This window comes from Penaeus vannamei, chromosome 6 (genome assembly GCF_042767895.1).
Source record: "Penaeus vannamei isolate JL-2024 chromosome 6, ASM4276789v1, whole genome shotgun sequence".
NCBI classification, from domain to species: Eukaryota; Metazoa; Arthropoda; class Malacostraca; order Decapoda; family Penaeidae; genus Penaeus; species Penaeus vannamei.
In genome coordinates this window covers 13,199,346-13,217,728 of record NC_091554.1, presented here as the reverse complement: position 1 = coordinate 13,217,728, position 18,383 = coordinate 13,199,346, and the positions used below count along the sequence as shown (strand labels likewise).

General features: G+C 47.2%; 1 protein-coding gene across 1 annotated transcript in view; it reads left to right on the top strand.

Annotated features, from left to right (window-relative positions):
* LOC138862011 (myosin-2 heavy chain-like) overlaps positions 1-17,423 on the top strand; it is a 37,228-nt gene extending 19,805 nt beyond the window's left edge. Inside the window, exons 11-12 of the mRNA XM_070122647.1 lie at positions 523-583; positions 15,886-17,423. Coding sequence (XP_069978748.1) covers positions 523-583; positions 15,886-16,029 — 205 coding nt within the window. The 3' untranslated portion in view covers positions 16,030-17,423. The remainder of the gene's footprint in view (positions 1-522; positions 584-15,885) is intronic.
* The last annotated feature ends 960 nt before the right edge of the window (positions 17,424-18,383 follow it).

Genomic DNA, 18,383 nt, shown 5'->3' with positions numbered 1-18,383 from the left:
CGTGATTGTTGGGGGTTGGTTGTTGGGTGGTTGTGTATATTTATTTATTTATTTACTCTTCTATTTTTATACTCGTAGGGTTTATTGCATGGTTGTGGAAGTGCGTGTCTATTGGCTGGGTGTGAGTAGGTTGTTTGATGGTTGTGGGGTGATTGACGGGTTGTTGTTGGATGGTTTTCGGGGGTTGTGAGATAGTTGTAGACAGGTCGTTTCATCTTTTAATTTTGGAGTAAATCTTAAAATTTTCCAGTAAATCTTAAAAGATAATCTAAAACCTTCATCAACATCTCAAGAAGTTAATCCCCTCATATCATGAAATTATCAATTCAATATGATTAAAAAATATCAATATAACAATTCTTCTACCATCATCTTTACAAATATACAAATATCAATTAAATCACAACCAAATATAAACCAGATACAAATCAAATATAAACCAAAATCACACTTATTACAAAATCAATCACACAATCACCACCAACGCCACACTGACCCGGAGATTGACCTCTCTGCCCTCAGGTCACGAGGTCGAGCGAGAACGCGAGCCAAGTCCCTGGAGGCCAAGAAGGAGTCCGACAGGGTGAGTTAGGCTCCGGGTTCTGTCCTGTCGGTATTATGTTCCTCTACGTTCCTTTGTTGTCTTTGTAGTTGGTATTAGTAGTTATTATCATTATCCTTATTATCATTATTCCCGTTATAATTATTATCATTTTTCTCCTTGTAATTATTATCATTTTTCCTCTTATAAATATTATCATTCTTCTTCTTATCATTATCATTATTCTTATAATTTTTATCATTCTTTCTCATCATTTTATTATCATTATCAGTATCATCATCACCACCGTCACCGTCAACATTATCATCAGTATCAACATCAACATCAACATCATCACCATTACAATCATCATCACCATCAAGATCAGCATCAATGTCATCATCAGTATCAGCATCGTCATTGTTATCTTAAGTAAAATAATAATTTTGTTTCATATACAGACGTCACGATTCTATTACTGACGGTTTTCATCACTGTCGTTGGACACTTTTTCCTCCCTCACATCCTTTATCTCCTCTTCCTTTTCTCTCCTCATCCTTCATTAGTTCCCTCCACACACTTCCTCCTCCTCTTGCTATTTTTTATCCCGTTTCCCGTGCAGCTTATTCATCAGCTGATAAAGAAGCACAAACGAGTAATGGCGTTTCCCTTCTTTTCCCTCTTCCTTTCCTCTCTTATACGCAACTCAGACCACTCCCTTTTCATTCCCTGATGCGGGGGGGGGGGGGAGAAGCAGGTCTGTCTGCCTGTCTCCTCCTCCTCCTCCTTTTTTTTCTCCATTTTCATCTTCTTGCTCTTCCTCTTTCACCTCTTTCCTCCTGCCCTGTGGCTCCTTCTTCTTCTTCTTCTTCATCTTCTCCATCTTCATCTTCTTGCTCGTCCTCTTTCACCTCCTACTCTTACTCCTCCTCCTCCTGCCCTCCTGCCCTCCCCCTCCTTTCCCTCCATCTTCATCTCCTCCCCCTCCAATTTCCTCCCTTTCTCTCCCTTATTCTCCTCTCCTCACCACGCCTCTCACTCCTCCTTCTCCCTCCATCTTCACCTCCTCCCCCTCCAATTTCCTCTCTTTCTCTTCCTTTCTTTTCCTCTCCTCACCACGCCTCTCACTCATCCTTCTCCCTCCATCTTCACCTCCTCCCCCTCCAATTTCTTCCCTTTCTCTCCCTTTTTATCCTCATCTCACCACACCTCTCACTCATCCTTCTCCCTCCATCTTCACCTCCTCCCCCTCCAATTTCCTCCCTTTCTCTCCCTTTTTTTCCTCTCCTCACCACGCCTCTCACTCCTCCTTCTCCCTCCATCTTCACCTCCTCCCCTCAATTTCCTCTCTTTCTCTCCCTTTTTTCCTCTTCTCACCACACCTCTCACTCCTTCTCCCTCCATCTTCACCTCTTCCCCCTCCAATTTCTTCCCTTTCTCTCCCTTTTCCTCCTCTCCTCCCCACGCCTCTCACTCATCCTACTCCTTCCATCTTCACCTCCTCCCCCTCCAATTTCTTCTCTTTCTCTTCCTTTCTTTTCCTCTCCTCACCACACCTCTCACTCATCCTTCTCCCTCCATCTTCACCTCCTCCCCCTCCAATTTCTTCTCTTTCTCTTCCTTTCTTTTCCTCTCCTCACCACACCTCTCACTCATCCTTCTCCCTCCATCTTCACCGTCTTCCCCCTCCAATTTCTTCTCTTTCTCTTCCTTTCTTTTCCTCTCCTCACCACACCTCTCACTCATCCTTCTCCCTCCATCTTCACCTCCTCCCCCTCCAATTTCTTCCCTTTCTCTCCCTTTTTATCCTCATCTCACCACACCTCTCACTCATCCTTCTCCCTCCATCTTCACCTCCTCCCCCTCCAATTTCTTCTCTTTCTCTTCCTTTCTTTTCCTCTCCTCACCACACCTCTCACTCATCCTTCTCCCTCCATCTTCACCTCTTCCCCCTCCAATTTCTTCTCTTTCTCTTCCTTTCTTTTCCTCTCCTCACCACACCTCTCACTCATCCTTCTCCCTCCATCTTCACCTCCTCCCCCTCCAATTTCTTCCCTTTCTCTCCCTTCTTTATCCTCATCTCACCACACCTCTCACTCATCCTTCTCCCTCCATCTTCACCTCTTCCCCCTCCAATTTCTTCTCTTTCTCTTCCTTTCTTTTCCTCTCCTCACCACACCTCTCACTCATCCTTCTCCCTCCATCTTCACCTCTTCCCCTCCAATTTCTTCTCTTTCTCTTCCTTTCTTTTCCTCTCCTCACCACACCTCTCACTCATCCTTCTCCCTCCATCTTCACCTCCTCCCCCTCCAATTTCTTCTCTTTCTCTTCCTTTCTTTTCCTCTCCTCACCACACCTCTCACTCATCCTTCTCCCTCCATCTTCACCTCTTCCCCCTCCAATTTCTTCTCTTTCTCTTCCTTTCTTTTCCTCTCCTCACCACACCTCTCACTCATCCTTCTCCCTCCATCTTCACCTCTTCCCCCTCCAATTTCTTCTCTTTCTCTTCCTTTCTTTTCCTCACCTCACCACACCTCTCACTCATCCTTCTCCCTCCATCTTCACCTCCTCCCCCTCCAATTTCTTCTCTTTCTCTTCCTTTCTTTTCCTCTCCTCACCACACCTCTCACTCATCCATCTCCCTCCATCTTCACCTCCTCCCCCTCCAATTTCTTCTCTTTCTCTTCCTTTCTTTTCCTCTCCTCACCACACCTCTCACTCATCCTTCTCCCTCCATCTTCACCTCCTCCCCCTCCAATTTCTTCCCTTTCTCTCCCTTTTATCCTCATCTCACCACACCTCTCACTTATCCTTCTCCCTCCATCTTCACCTCCTCCCCCTCCAATTTCTTCTCTTTCTCTTCCTTTCTTTTCCTCTCCTCACCACACCTCTCACTCATCCCTCTCCCTCCATCTTCACCTCTTCCCCCTCCAATTTCTTCTCTTTCTCTTCCTTTCTTCCCCTCTCCTCCCCACACCTCTCACTCATCCTCCTCCCTCCAACTTCACCTCCTCCCCCTCCAATTTCTTCTCTTTCTCTTCCTTTCTTTTCCTCTCCTCACCACACCTCTCACTCATCCTTCTCCCTCCATCTTCACCTCCTCCCCCTCCAATTTCTTCTCTTTCTCTTCCTTTCTTTTCCTCTCCTCACCACACCTCTCACTCATCCTTCTCCCTCCATCTTCTCCTCCTCCTCCTCCTATTTCTTTCCTTTCTCTCCCTTTTTTTTCCTCTTCTCACCACACCTCTCACTCATCCTTCTCCCTTCATCTTCACCTCCTCCCCCTCCAATTTCTTCCCTTTCTCTCCCTTTTTTATCCTCATCTCACCACACCTCTCACTTATCCTTCTCCGTCCATCTTCACCTCCTCCCCGTCCAATTTCTTCTCTTTCTCTTCCTTTCTTTTCCTCTCCTCACTACACCTCTCACTCATCCTTCTCCCTCCATCTTCACCTCCTCCCCCTCCAATTTCTTCGCTTTCTCTTCCTTTCTTTTCCTCACCTCACCACACCTCTCACTCATCCTTCTCCCTCCATCTTCACCTCTTCCCCCTCCAATTTCTTCGCTTTCTCTTCCTTTCTTTTCCTCTCCTCACCACACCTCTCACTCATCCTTCTCCCTCCATCTTCACCTCCTCCCCCTCCAATTTCTTCTCTTTCTCTTCCTTTCTTTTCCTCTCCTCACCACACCTCTCACTCATCCTTCTCCCTCCATCTTCACCTCTTCCCCCTCCAATTTCTTCGCTTTCTCTTCCTTTCTTTTCCTCTCCTCACCACACCTCTCACTCATCCTTCTCCCTCCATCTTCACCTCTTCCCCCTCCAATTTCTTCGCTTTCTCTTCCTTTCTTTTCCTCTCCTCACCACACCTCTCACTCATCCTTCTCCCTCCATCTTCACCTCCCCCCCCCTCCAATTTCTTCCCTTTCTCTCCCTTTTTTATCCTCATCTCACCACACCTCTCACTCATCCTTCTCCCTCCATCTTTACCTCCTCCCCCTCCAATTTCTTCTCTTTCTCTTCCTTTCTTTTCCTCTCCTCACCACACCTCTCACTCATCCTTCTCCCTCCATCTTCACGTCTTCTCTCTCCACTTTCTTCTCTTTCTCTTCCTTTCTTTTCCTCTCCTCACCACACCTCTCACTCATCCTTCTCCCTCCATCTTCACCTCTTCCCCCTCCAATTTCTTCCCTTTCTCTCCCTTTTTTATCCTCATCTCACCACACCTCTCATTCATCCTTCTCCCTCCATCTTCACCTCCTCCCCCTCCAATTTCTTCCCTTTCTCTCCTCTCCTCACCACGCTTCTCACTCATCCTTTCCCTCCATCTTCACCTCCTCCCCCTCTAATTTCTTCTCTTTCTCTTCCTTTCTTTTCCTCTCCTCACCACACCTCTCACTCATCCTTCTCCCTCCATCTTCACCTCCTCCCCCTCCAATTTCTTCTCTTTCTCTTCCTTTCTTTTCCTCTCCTCACCACACCTCTCACTCATCCTTCTCCCTCCATCTTCACCTCTTCCCCCTCCAATTTCTTCTTTTTCACTTCCTTTCTTTTCCTCTCCTCACCACACCTCTCACTCTTCCTTCTGCCTCCATCTTCACCTCCTGCCCCTCCAATTTCTTCTCTTTCTCTTCCTTTCTTTTCCTCTCCTCACCACACCTCTCACTCATCCTTCTCCCTCCATCTTCACCTCTTCCCCCTCCAATTTCTTCTCTTTCTCTTCCTTTCTTTTCCTCTCCTCACCACACCTCTCACTCATCCTTCCCCCTCCGTCTTCACTTCTTCCCCCTCCAATTTCTTCCCTTTCTCTGTCTTCTTCTCCCCTCCTCACCACGCCTCTCACTCATCCTTCTCCCTTTATCTTCACCTCCTCCCCCTCCAATTTCTTCCTTTTCTCTCCCTTTTTTATCCTCATCTCACCACACCTCTCACTCATCCTTCTCCCTCCATCTTCACCTCTTCCCCCTCCAATTTCTTCTCTTTCTCTTCCTTTCTTTTCCTCTCCTCACCACACCTCTCACTCATCCTTCTCCCTCCATCTTCACCTCCTCCCCCTCTAATTTCTTCTCTTTCTCTTCCTTTCTTTTCCTCTCCTCACCACACCTCTCACTCATCCTTCTCCCTCCATCTTCACCTCCTCCCCCTCCAATTTCTTCTCTTTCTCTTCCTTTCTTTTCCTCTCCTCACCACGCTTCTCACTCGTCCTTCTCCCTCCATCTTCACCTCCTCCCCCTCCAATTTCTTCCTTTTCTCTCCCTTTTTTATCCTCATCTCACCACACCTCTCACTCATCCTTCTCCCTCCATCTTCACCTCTTCCCCCTCCAATTTCTTCTCTTTCTCTTCCTTTTTTATCCTCATCTCACCACACCTCTCACTCATCCTTCTCCCTCCATCTTCACCTCTTCCCCCTCCAATATCTTCTCTTTCTCTTCCTTTCTTTTCCTCTCCTCACCACGCCTCTCACTCATCCTTCTCCCTCCATCTTCACCTCTTCCCCCTCCAATTTCTTCCCTTTCTCTCCCTTTTTCTCCTCTCCTCACCACGCCTCTCACTCATCCTTCTCCTTCCATCTTCACCTCTTCCCCCTCCAATTTCTTCCCTTTCTCTCCCTTTTTCTCCTCTCCTCACCACACGTCTCTCACACATGCTCCTCCCTCCATCTTCACCTCCTCTCTCTCCAATTTATTCCCTTTATCTCTCTTTTTCTACTCTCCTCACCACACCTCTCACTCATCCTTCTCCCTCCATCTTCACCTCCTCCCCCTCCAATTTCTTCTCTTTCTCTTCCTTTCTTTTCCTCTCCTCACCACACCTCTCACTCATCCTTCTCCCTCCATCTTCACCTCCTCCCCCTCCAATTTCTTCCCTTTCTCTCCCTTTTTTATCCTCATCTCACCACACCTCTCACTCCTCCTTCTCCCTCCATCTTCACCTCTTCCCCCTCCAATTTCTTCTCTTTCTCTTCCTTTCTTTTCCTCTCCTCACCACGCCTCTCACTCATCCTTCTCCCTCCATCTTCACCTCCTCCCCCTCCAATTTCTTCCCTTTCTCTCCCTTTTTTATCCTCATCTCACCACACCTCTCACTCATCCTTCTCCCTTTCTCCCTCCATCTTCACCTCTTCCCCCTCCAATTTCTTCTCTTTCTCTTCCTTTCTTTTCCTCTCCTCACCACGCCTCTCACTCATCCTTCTCCCTCCATCTTCACCTCCTCCCCCTCCAGTTTCTTCCCTTTCTCTTCCTTTCTTTTCCTCTCCTCACCACACCTCTCACTCATCCTTCTCCCTCCATCTTCACCTCCTCCCCCTCTAATTTCTTCTCTTTCTCTTCCTTTCTTTTCCTCTCCTCACCACACCTCTCACTCATCCTTCTCCCTCCATCTTCACCTCCTCCCCCTCCAATTTCTTCCCTTTCTCTCCCTTTTTTATCCTCATCTCACCACACCTCTCACTCATCCTTCTCCCTCCATCTTCACCTCTTCCCTCTCCAATTTCTTCTCTTTCTCTTCCTTTCTTTTCCTCTCCTCACCACGCCTCTCACTCATCCTTCTCCCTCCATCTTCACCTCCTCCCCCTCCAATTTCTTCCCTTTCTCTGCCTTTTTTATCCTCATCTCACCACACCTCTCACTCATCCTTCTCCCTTTCTCCCTCCATCTTCACCTCTTCCCCCTCCAATTTCTTCTCTTTCTCTTCCTTTCTTTCCTCTCCTCACCACGCCTCTCACTCATCCTTCTCCCTCCATCTTCACCTCCTCCCCCTCCAGTTTCTTCCCTTTCTCTTCCTTTCTTTTCCTCTCCTCACCACACCTCTCACTCATCCTTCTCCCTCCATCTTCACCTCCTCCCCCTCTAATTTCTTCTCTTTCTCTTCCTTTCTTTTCCTCTCCTCACCACACCTCTCACTCATCCTTCTCCCTCCATCTTCACCTCCTCCCCCTCCAATTTCTTCCCTTTCTCTCCCTTTTTTATCCTCATCTCACCACACCTCTCACTCCTCCTTCTCCCTCCATCTCCACCTCCTCCCCCTCCAATTTCTTCTCTTTCTCTCCCTTTTTTTCCTCTCCTCACCACACCTCTCACTCATCCTTCTTCCTCCATCTTCACGTCTTCCCCCTCCAATTTCTTCTCTTTCTATTCCTTTCTTTTCCTCTCCTCATCACACCTCTCACTCATCCTTCTCCCTCCATCTTCACCTTCTCCCCCTCCAATTTCTTCCCTTTCTCTCCCTTTTTCTCCTCTCCTCACCACACCTCTCACTCATCCTTCTCCCTCTATCTTCACCTCCTCCCCCTCCAATTTCTTCCTTTTCTCTCCCTTTTTTATCCTCATCTCACCACACCCCTCACTCATCCTTCTCCCTCCATCTTCACCTCCTCCCCCTCCAATTTCTTCTCTTTCTCTTCCTTTCTTTTCCTCTCCTCACCACACCTCTCACTCATCCTTCTCCCTCCATCTTCACCTCCTCCCCCTCTAATTTCTTCTCTTTCTCTTCCTTTTTATCCTCATCTCACCACACCTCTCACTCATCCTTCTCCCTCCATCTTCACCTCCTCCCCCTCCAATTTCTTCTCTTTCTCTTCCTTTCTTTTCCTCTCCTCACCACACCTCTCACTCATCCTTCTCCCTCCATCTTCACCTCCTCCCCCTCCAATTTCTTCTCTTTCTCTTCCTTTCTTTTCCTCTCCTCACCACGCCTCTCACTCATCCTTCTCCCTCCATCTTCACCTCCTCCCCCTCCAATTTCTTCTCTTTCTCTTCCTTTCTTTTCCTCTCCTCACCACACCTCTCACTCATCCTTCTCCCTCCATCTTCACCTCCTCCCCCTCCAATTTCTTCCCTTTCTCTCCCTTTTTATCCTCATCTCACCACACCTCTCACTCATCCTTCTCCCTCCATCTTCACCTCCTCCCCCTCCAATTTCTTCTCTTTCTCTTCCTTTCTTTTCCTCTCCTCACCACACCTCTCACTCATCCTTCTCCCTCCATCTTCACCTCCTCCCCCTCCAATTTCTTCCCTTTCTCTCCCTTTTTATCTTCATCTCACCACACCCCTCACTCATCCTTCTCCCTCCATCTTCACCTCCTCCCCCTCCAATTTCTTCCCTTTCTCTCCCTTTTTTTCCTTTCCTCACCACACCTCTCACTCATCCTTCTCCCTCCATCTTCACCTCCTCCCCCTCCAATTTCTTCCCTTTCTCTCCCTTTTTCTCCTCTCCTCACCACGCCTCTCACTCATCCTTCTCCTTCCATCTTCACCTCCTCCCCCTCCAATTTCTTCCCTTTCTCTCCCTTTTTTATCCTCATCTCACCACACCTCTCACTCATCCTTCTCCCTCCATCTTCACCTCTTCCCCCTCCATTTTTTTCCCTTTCTCTCCCTTTTTCTCCTCTCCTCACCACACCTCTCACTCATCCTTCTCCCTCCATCTTCACCTCCTCCCCCTCCAATTTCTTCCCTTTCTCTCCCTTTTTTATCCTCATCTCACCACACCCCTCACTCATCCTTCTCCCTCCATCTTCACCTCCTCCCCCTCCAATTTCTTCCCTTTCTCTCCCTTTTTTTCCTCTCCTCACCACACCTCTCACTCATCCTTCTCCCTCCATCTTCACCTCCTCCCCCTCCAATTTCTTCCCTTTCTCTCCCTTTTTTTCCTCTCCTCACCACACCTCTCACTCATCCTTCTCCTTCCATCTTCACCTCCTCCCCCTCCAATTTCTTCCCATTCTCTCCCTTTTTATCATCATCTCTCCACACCTCTCACTCATCCTTCTCCCTCCATCTTCACCTCCTCCCCCTCCAATTTCTTCCCTTTCTCTCCCTTTTTTATCCTCATCTCACCACACCTCTCACTCATCCTTCTCCCTCCATCTTCACCTCCTCCCCCTCCAATTTCTTCCTTTTCTCTCCCTTTTTTATCCTCATCTCACCACACCCCCCACTCATCCTTCTCCCTCCATCTTCACCTCCTCCCCCTCCAATTTCTTCCCTTTCTCTTCCTTTTTTTTCCTCTCCTCACCACACCTCTCACTCATCCTTCTCCCTCCATCTTCACCTCCTCCCCCTCCAATTTCTTCTCTTTCTCTTCCTTTCTTTTCCTCTCCTCACCACACCTCTCCCTCATCCTTCTCCCTGCATCTTCACCTCCTCCCCCTCCAATTTCTTCTCTTTCTCTTCCTTTCATTTCCTCTCCTCACCACACCTCTCACTCATCCTTCTCCCTCCATCTTCACCTCCTCCCCCTCCAATTTCTTCCCTCTCTCTCCCTTTTTATCCTCGTCTCACCACACCTCTCATTCATCCTTCTCCCTCCATCTTCACCTCCTCCCCCTCCAATTTCTTCTCTTTCTCTTCCTTTCTTTTCCTCTCCTCACCACACCTCTCACTCATCCTTCTCCCTCCATCTTCACCTCTTCCCTCTCCAATTTCTTCGCTTTCTCTTCCTTTCTTTTCCTCTCCTCACCACACCTCTCACTCATCCTTCTCCCTCCATCTTCACCTCTTCCCCCTCCAATTTCTTCCCTTTCTCTCCCTTTTTTATCCTCATCTCACCACACCTCTCATTCATCCTTCTCCCTCCATATTCACCTCTTCCCCCTCCAATTTCTTCCCTTTCTCTCCCTTTTTTATCCTCATCTCACCACACCTCTCATTCATCCTTCTCCCTCCATATTCACCTCTTCCCCCTCCAATTTCTTCCCTTTCTCTCCCTTTTTTATCCTCATCTCACCACACCTCTCATTCATCCTTCTCCCTCCATCTTCACCTCCTCCCCCTCCAATTTCCTCCCTTTCTCTCCCTTTTTTCCTCTCCTCACCACACCTCTCACTCATCCTTCTCCCTCCATCTTCACCTCTTCCTCCTCCAATTTCTTCCCTTTCTCTCCCTTTTTTCCTCTCACTCATCCTTCTCCCTCCATCTTCCCCTCTTCCCCCTCCAATTTCTTCCCTTTCTCTCCCTTTTTCTCCTCTCACTCCTCCTTCTTCCTCCATCTTCACCTCTTCCCCCTCCAATTTCCTCTCTTTCTTTCCATTTTTTTTCTCTCATTCATCCTTCTCCCTCCATCTTCCCCCTCCAATTTCTTCCCCTTCTCTCCCTTTTTTCCTCTCATTCATCCTTCTCCCTCCATCTTCACCTCTTCCCCATCCAATTTCTTCCTTTTCTCTCCCCTTTTCTCCTCTCCTCACCACGCCTCTCACTCATCCTTCTCCCTCCATCTTCACCTCTTCCCCCTCCAATATCTTCCTTTTCTCTCCCCTTTTCTCCTCTCCTCACCACGCCTCTCACTCATCCTTCTCCCTCCATCTTCACCTCCTCCCCCTCCAATTTCTTCCCTTTCTCTTCCTTTCTTTGCCGCTCCTCCCCACACCTCTCACTCATCCTTCTCCCTCCATCTTCACCTCTTCCCCCTCCAATTTCTTCCCTTTCTCTCCCTTTTTTATCCTCATCTCTCCACACCTCTCACTCATCCTTCTCCCTCCATCTTCACCTCCTCCCCCTCCAATTTCTTCTCTTTCTCTTCCTTTCTTTTCCTCTCCTCACCACGCCTCTCACTCATCCTTCTCCCTCCATCTTCACCTCCTCCCCCTCCAATTTCTTCTCTTTCTCTTCCTTTCTTTTCCTCTCCTCACCACGCCTCTCACTCATCCTTCTCCCTCCATCTTCACCTCTTCCTCCTCCAATTTCTTCCCTTTCTCTCCCTTTTTCTCCTCTCCTCACCACACCTCTCACTCATCCTTCTCCTTCCATCTTCGCCTCCTCCCCCTCCAATTTCTTCTCTTTCTCTTCCTTTCTTTTCCTCTCCTCACCACACCTCTCACTCATCCTTCTCCCTCCATCTTCACCTCCTCCCCCTCCAATTTCTTCCCTTTCTCTCCCTTTTTCTCCTCTCCTCACCACGCCTCTCACTCATCCTTCTCCCTCCATCTTCACCTCCTCCCCCTCCAATTTCTTCCCTTTCTCTCCCTTTTTTCCTCTCCTCACCACACCTCTCACTCCTTCTCCCTCCATCTTCACCTCCTCCCCCTCTAATTTCTTCCCTTTCTCTCCCTTTTTCTCCTCTCCTCACCACGCCTCTCACTCATCCTTCTCCCTCCATCTTCACCTCCTCCCCCTCCAATTTCTTCCCTTTCTCTCCCTTTTTTATTCTCATTTCACCACACCTCTCACTCATCCTTCTCCCTCCATCTTCACCTCCTCCCTCTCCAATTTCTTCTCTTTCTCTTCCTTTCTTTTCCTCTCCTCACCACACCTCTCACTCATCCTTCTCCCTCCATCTTCACCTCCCCCCCCCCCCTCCAATTTCTTCTCTTTCTCTTCCTTTCTTTTCCTCTCCTCATCACACCTGTCACTCATCCTTCTCCCTCCATCTTCACCTTCTCCCCCTCCAATTTCTTCCCTTTCTCTCCCTTTTTTTCCTCTCCTCACCACACCTCTCTCTCATCCTTCTCCCTCCATCTTCACCTCCTCCCCCTCCAATTTCTTCCCTTTCTCTCCCTTTTTATCCTCATCTCTCCACACCTGTCACTCATCCTTCTCCCTCCATCTTCACCTCCTCCCCCTCCAATTTCTTCCCTTTCTCTCCCTTTTTTTCCTCTCCTCACCACACCTCTCACTCATCCTTCTCCTTCCCTCTTCACCTCCTCCCCCTCCAATTTCTTCCCTTTCTCTCCCTTTTTATCCTCATCTCTCCACACCTCTCGCTCATCCTTCTCCTTCCATCTTCACCTCTTCCCCCTCCAATTTCTTCCCTTTCTCTCCCTTTTTCTCCTCTCCTCACCACGCTTTTCACTCGTCCTTCTCCCTCCATCTTCACCTCCTCCCCCTCCAATTTCTTCCCTTTCTCTTCCTTTCTTTTCCTCTCCTCACCACGCCTCTCACTCATCCTTCTCCCTCCATCTTCACCTCCTCCCCCTCCAATTTCTTCCCTTTCTCTTCCTTTCTTTTCCTCTCCTCACCACACCTCTCACTCATCCTTCTCCCTCCATCTTCACCTCCTCCCCCTCCAATTTCTTCCCTTTCTCTCCCTTTTTCTCCTCTCCTCACCACGCCTCTCACTCATCCTTCTCCTTCCATCTTCACCTCCTCCCCCTCCAATTTCTTCCCTTTCTCTCCCTTTTTATCCTCATCTCTCCACACCTCTCACTCCTCCTTCTCCCTCCATCTTCACCTCTTCCCCCTCCAACTTCTTCCCTTTCTCTCCCTTTTTCTCCTCTCCTCACCACGCTTTTCACTCGTCCTTCTCCCTCCATCTTCACCTCAACCCCGTCCAATTTCTTCCCTTTCACTCCCTTTTTCTCCTCTCCTCACCACACCTCTCACTCATCCTTCTCCTTCCATATTCACCTCTTACTCTTCCAATTTCTTCCCTTTCTCTCCCTTTTTTATCCTCATCTCTCCACACCTCTCACTCATCCTCCTCCCTCCATCTTCACCTCTTCCCCCTCCAATTTCTTCCCTTTCTCTCCCTTTTTCTCCTCTCCTCACCACACCTCTCACTCATCCTTCTCCCTCCATCTTCACCTCTTCCCCCTCCAATTTCTTCCCTTTCTCTCCCTTTTTTTCCTCTCCTCACCACACCTCTCACTCATCCTTCTCCCTCCATCTTCACCTCTTCCCTCTCCAATTTCTTCCCTTTCTCTCCCTTTTTCTCCTCTCCTCACCACGCCTCTCACTCATCCTTCTCCCTCCATCTTCACCTCTTCCCCCTCCAATTTCTTCCCTTTCTCACCCGTTTTTATCCACATCTCGGCACACCTCTCACTCATCCTTCTCCCTCCATCTTCACCTCTTCCCCCTCCAATTTCTTCCCTTTCTCTCCCTTTTTCTCCTCTCCTCACCACGCCTCTCACTCATCCTTCTCCCTCCATCTTCACCTCCTCCCCCTCCAATTTCTTCCCTTTCTCTCCCTTTTTTATCCTCATCTCACCACACCTCTCACTCATCCTTCTCCCTCCATCTTCACCTCTTCCCCCTCCAATTTCTTCCCTTTCTCTCCCTTTTTCTCCTCTCCTCACCACGCCTCTCACTCATCCGACTCCTTCCATCTTCACCTCCTCCCCCTCCAATTTCTTCCCTTTCTCTCCCTTTTTTCCTCTTCTCACCACACCTCTCACTCCTCCTTCTCCCTCCATCTTCACCTCCTCCCCCTCCAATTTCTTCCCTTTCTCTCCCTTTTTTCCTCTTCTCACCACACCTCTCACTCATCCTTCTCCCTCCATCTTCACCTCCTCCCCCTCCAATTTCTTCCCTTTCTCTCCCTTTTTTCCTCTCCTCACCACACCTCTCACTCCTCCTTCTCCCTCCATCTTCACCTCCTCCCTCTCCAATTTCTTCTCTTTCTCTTCCTTTCTTTTCCTCTCCTCACCACACCTCTCACTCATCCTTCTCCCTCCATCTTCACCTCCTCCCCCTCCAATTTCTTCCCTTTCTCTTCCTTTCTTTTCCTCTCCTCACCACACCTCTCACTCATCCTTCTCCCTCCATCTTCACCTCCTCCCCCTCCAATTTCTTCCCTTTCTCTCCCTTTTTCTCCTCTCCTTACCACGCCTCTCACTCATCCTTCTCCCTCCATCTTCACCTCCTCCCCCTCCAATTTCTTCCCTTTCTCTCCCTTTTTCTCCTCTCCTCACCACGCCTCTCACTCATCCTTCTCCCTCCATCTTCACCTCCTCCCCCTCCAATTTCTTCCCTTTCTCTCCCTTTTTTATCCTCATCTCACCACACCTCTCACTCATCCTTCTCCCTCCATCTTCACCTCCTCCCTCTCCAATTTCTTCTCTTTCTCTTCCTTTCTTTTCCTCTCCTCACCACACCTCTCACTCATCCTTCTCCCTCCATCTTCACCTTCTCCCCCTCCAATTTCTTCCCTTTCTCTCCCTTTTTTTCCTTTCCTCACCACACCTCTCACTCATCCTTCTCCCTCCATCTTCACCTCCTCCCCCTCCAATTTCTTCCCTTTCTCTCCCTTTTTTATCCTCATCTCACCACACCTCTCACTCATCCTTCTCCCTCTATCTTCACCTCCTCCCCCTCCAATTTCTTCCCTTTCTCTCCCTTTTTTTCCTTTCCTCACCACACCTCTCACTCATCCTTCTCCCTCCATCTTCACCTCCTCCCCCTCCAATTTCTTCCCTTTCTCTCCCTTTTTTATCCTCATCTCACCACACCCCTCACTCATCCTTCTCCCTCCATCTTCACCTCCTCCCCCTCCAATTTCTTCCCTTTCTCTTCCTTTCTTTTCCTCTCCTCACCACGCCTCTCACTCATCCTTCTCCCTCCATCTTCACCTCTTCCCCCTCTAATTTCTTCCCTTTCTCTCCCTTTTTTCCTCTCCTCACCACGCCTCTCACTCGTCCTTCTCCCTCCATCTTCACCTCTTCCCCCTCCAATTTCTTCCCTTTCTCTCCCTTTTTCTCCTCTCCTCTCCACACCTCTCACTCTTCCTTCTCCCTCCATCTTCACCTCTTCCCCCTCCAATTTCTTCCCTTTCTCTCCCTTTTTCTCCTCTCCTCACCACGCCTCTCACTCATCCTTCTCCCTCTATCTTCACCTCCTCCCCCTCTAATTTCTTCCCTTTCTCTCCCTTTTTTATCCTCATCTCACCACGCCTCTCACTCATCCTTCTCCCTCCATCTTCACCTCTTCCCCCTCCAATTTCTTCCCTTTCTCTCCCTTTTTCTCCTCTCCTCACCACGCTTTTCACTCGTCCTTCTCCCTCCATCTTCACCTCCTCCCCCTCCAATTTCTTCCCTTTCTCTCCCTTTTTTATCCTCATCTCACCACGCCTCTCACTCATCCTTCTCCCTCTATCTTCACCTCTTCCCCCTCCAATTTCTTCCCTTTCTCTCCCTTTTTCTCCTCTCCTCACCACGCTTTTCACTCGTCCTTCTCCCTCCATCTTCACCTCTTCCCCCTCCAATTTCTTCCCTTTCTCTCCCTTTTTTTCCTCTCCTCACCACACCTCTCACTCATCCTTCTCCCTCCATCCTCACCTCTTCCTCCTCCAATTTCTTCCCTTTCTCTCCCTTTTTTCCTCTCACTCATCCTTCTCCCTCCATCTTCTCCTCTTCCCCCTCCAATTTCTTCCCTTTCTCTCCCTTTTTCTCCTCTCACTCCTCCTTCTCCCTCCATCTTCACCTCTTCCCCCTCCAATTTCCTCTCTTTCCATTTTTTTTTCTCTCACTCATCCTTCTCCCTCCATCTTCCCCCTCCAATTTCTTCCCCTTCTCTCCCTTTTTTCCTCTCACTCATTCTTCTCCCTCCATCTTCACCTCCTTCCCCTCCAATTTCTTCCCTTTCTCTCCCTTTTTTTCCTCTTCTCACCACGCCTCTCCTTCCCCCGCACAGCTGATGAGGGAGGACGAGCGGGCCAAGTCGTCGGGCGAGGTCGTGTCGCAGAGGTCGTCCTCGGGGGTCTTCGAGGAGTCGTCCTACGAGGCGAGCAACGAGGCCTCGACCAGCGCCTCCGTCGAGCTTGGGTCGGAGAAGTGAGGAGAGAGATGAGAAGAGGATAAGAGAAGGGAACAGAATGGAAGAAAATGGATGAGAGGAGAGAAGTGAATGGAGTCTCGGATGCCTTCCTAAGGGTAGAGAGGAGGAAGAAGGTAGGGAGGAGTAGAGGAGAGGAGGAGGGAGAGCAGAGGACAGGAGAAAAGAGCATGATAAAATAGAATAGTATGGAAGAGAACATAAGAGGAGAGGGGAGGAGAAGTGAGCTGAGCCGCAGATACCTTCTCAGGGAGAGAGAGAGACAAGAAGCTTAAAGAAGGAACGAGAAGACAAAAGAAGAGAAAGGAGAAGAAGCCAAGAAACGAACGAAGGTGAGGAATGATTCATCATATTCCACAAGAAGAGTACTTTCGGACCTGTGTCTTGGGCGCGTCAGCAGTCTCGGAGTATAAGGAGCCTCGAGTTGTACGGTGAAACTTACCACTGTCTTCAAACCCGTACTGGAGCGATTTAAGTCTTAGGTCTCAGAGATTCAGGGTCTTAGGTGTTAGGTCTCGGAGTATCAGGGTCTTCGGTCTTAAGTCTCAGAGTATCAGGGCCTCAGGTCTTAGGTCTCAGAGTATCAGGGTCTTAGGTCTTAGGTCTCAGAGTATCAGGTTCTTTGGGGAATTCATTTCTTTCTGCGATTCAGCTTGTATCTGGTGAGATTTAGTATGGTCTTGGGTAGGGTACAGTGCATATAAGATTTATAGGACTTTTGAGGCTTATATTTTTAACTACCTTAGGCTTGGGCATTCGGTGATTTTGCTTCCGGCTTGCTTCAGAAGCTGAAGAAACTTGCTTCAGTATCAGGAAGGACTTACTTCAGTATCTAGAAGGCCTTGCTTCAGTAACATGAGGGACAGTATTCAGAGGGACTTGCTTCAGTATCAAGGAATGAAATAAGGCTCAGACTAATCTTGGATATCGGCCTTGCTTTGACCTTCAGGATCGAGATGGCATTCTGAAACCTGATGAAATTTGTTGCTTATTCTTATATTTTTTTCTTTGGTTTAATTTAGGGAAAATTAGATTTATTCCTGAAACACTCAATTTAATATGTGAACAAGAGTATTTTCTATAGCATATTCCGTCCAATAAGCAGTACTGTTATAAAAAGGAATATTGAATGTGGATATAGGTATAAACAGATGGATGAGAGAGAGATACATAAACAGATGAATGGAAGCGAGAGAGAAAGATAGAGAGAGAGAACTGTAAATATGAATAAACAAATGACAATAAAACCCACACAAAATCCTGTACTTCCTTATCCCACTAACACTAAAAACAGAAAAAAATTAAAACAAACGAACAGAAGAAAACCAAAAAGTATAAATATATATAATAGTAAAGACGATATAAGAAAGATATAAAAAAACGATAATTAACCCCAGGATGGTAATACCTTTTTCAACTCACGTTAATTGTATTTTGGGATACACTTTACCCCCCCTCCCGCTGTAATTATCGTAATATTTAGCCATTTGATGCCCCCTATATGGTTATTTTTATTCGTAATATTGATCTACATTATGATATTTACTCTAAAAGAATACCAATAATATATTCTCTAAGAATAACTAACTAGAATATCAATATCATTAGTGATAATGATTTAATAATAATGATTATGATGATGATGAATGATAATGTCAATGATAGTAATAATAATAATAATAATAATAATAATAATAATAATAATAATAATAAAGATAATAGTGACAGTAATACTGATAATAATAACAATAATAATAGTAATAAAAAATAATGATGAAAATGAGTAAAATGATAATGATAATAATACTGATAGTAATAATGATCAGGAGAGACCGAGCAGACAGGAGAACGGGAACGGTCACAGAACAGAGGTCACCCTCCGTCCTCGGCACGCGGGGCACGGGGTCTGTCGTGGGGTCACGCCATTCCTCACCCAATAAACCAGCAAGCCAAGACCCCTTTCATTTCACCAATCTCCAAGGCCCCCACTTTGTCACAGTGATGATGACACTGATGCTGAAAATGGAAATAATGATGGTAAAAATAACAACAATAATAGTACTAGTAATGATACAATAATAACGATCAATAATAATAATGATTATGATGATGATAGTGATAATTATTATCATCTTTATCATTATCATGATGATTGTCTATTATGATTATTTCTATCATCAAAATTATTATTATTATTATTGTTATTGTCATCATTATATTATTATAATTATCATCTTTATCATTGTCATTATTATTGTCATAATTATTATCATATTTGTTATTCCTATTAGTATTGTCATTATTATCATTATGATTATTATCTACATACCTTATAATCATTACTATAACTATTATCG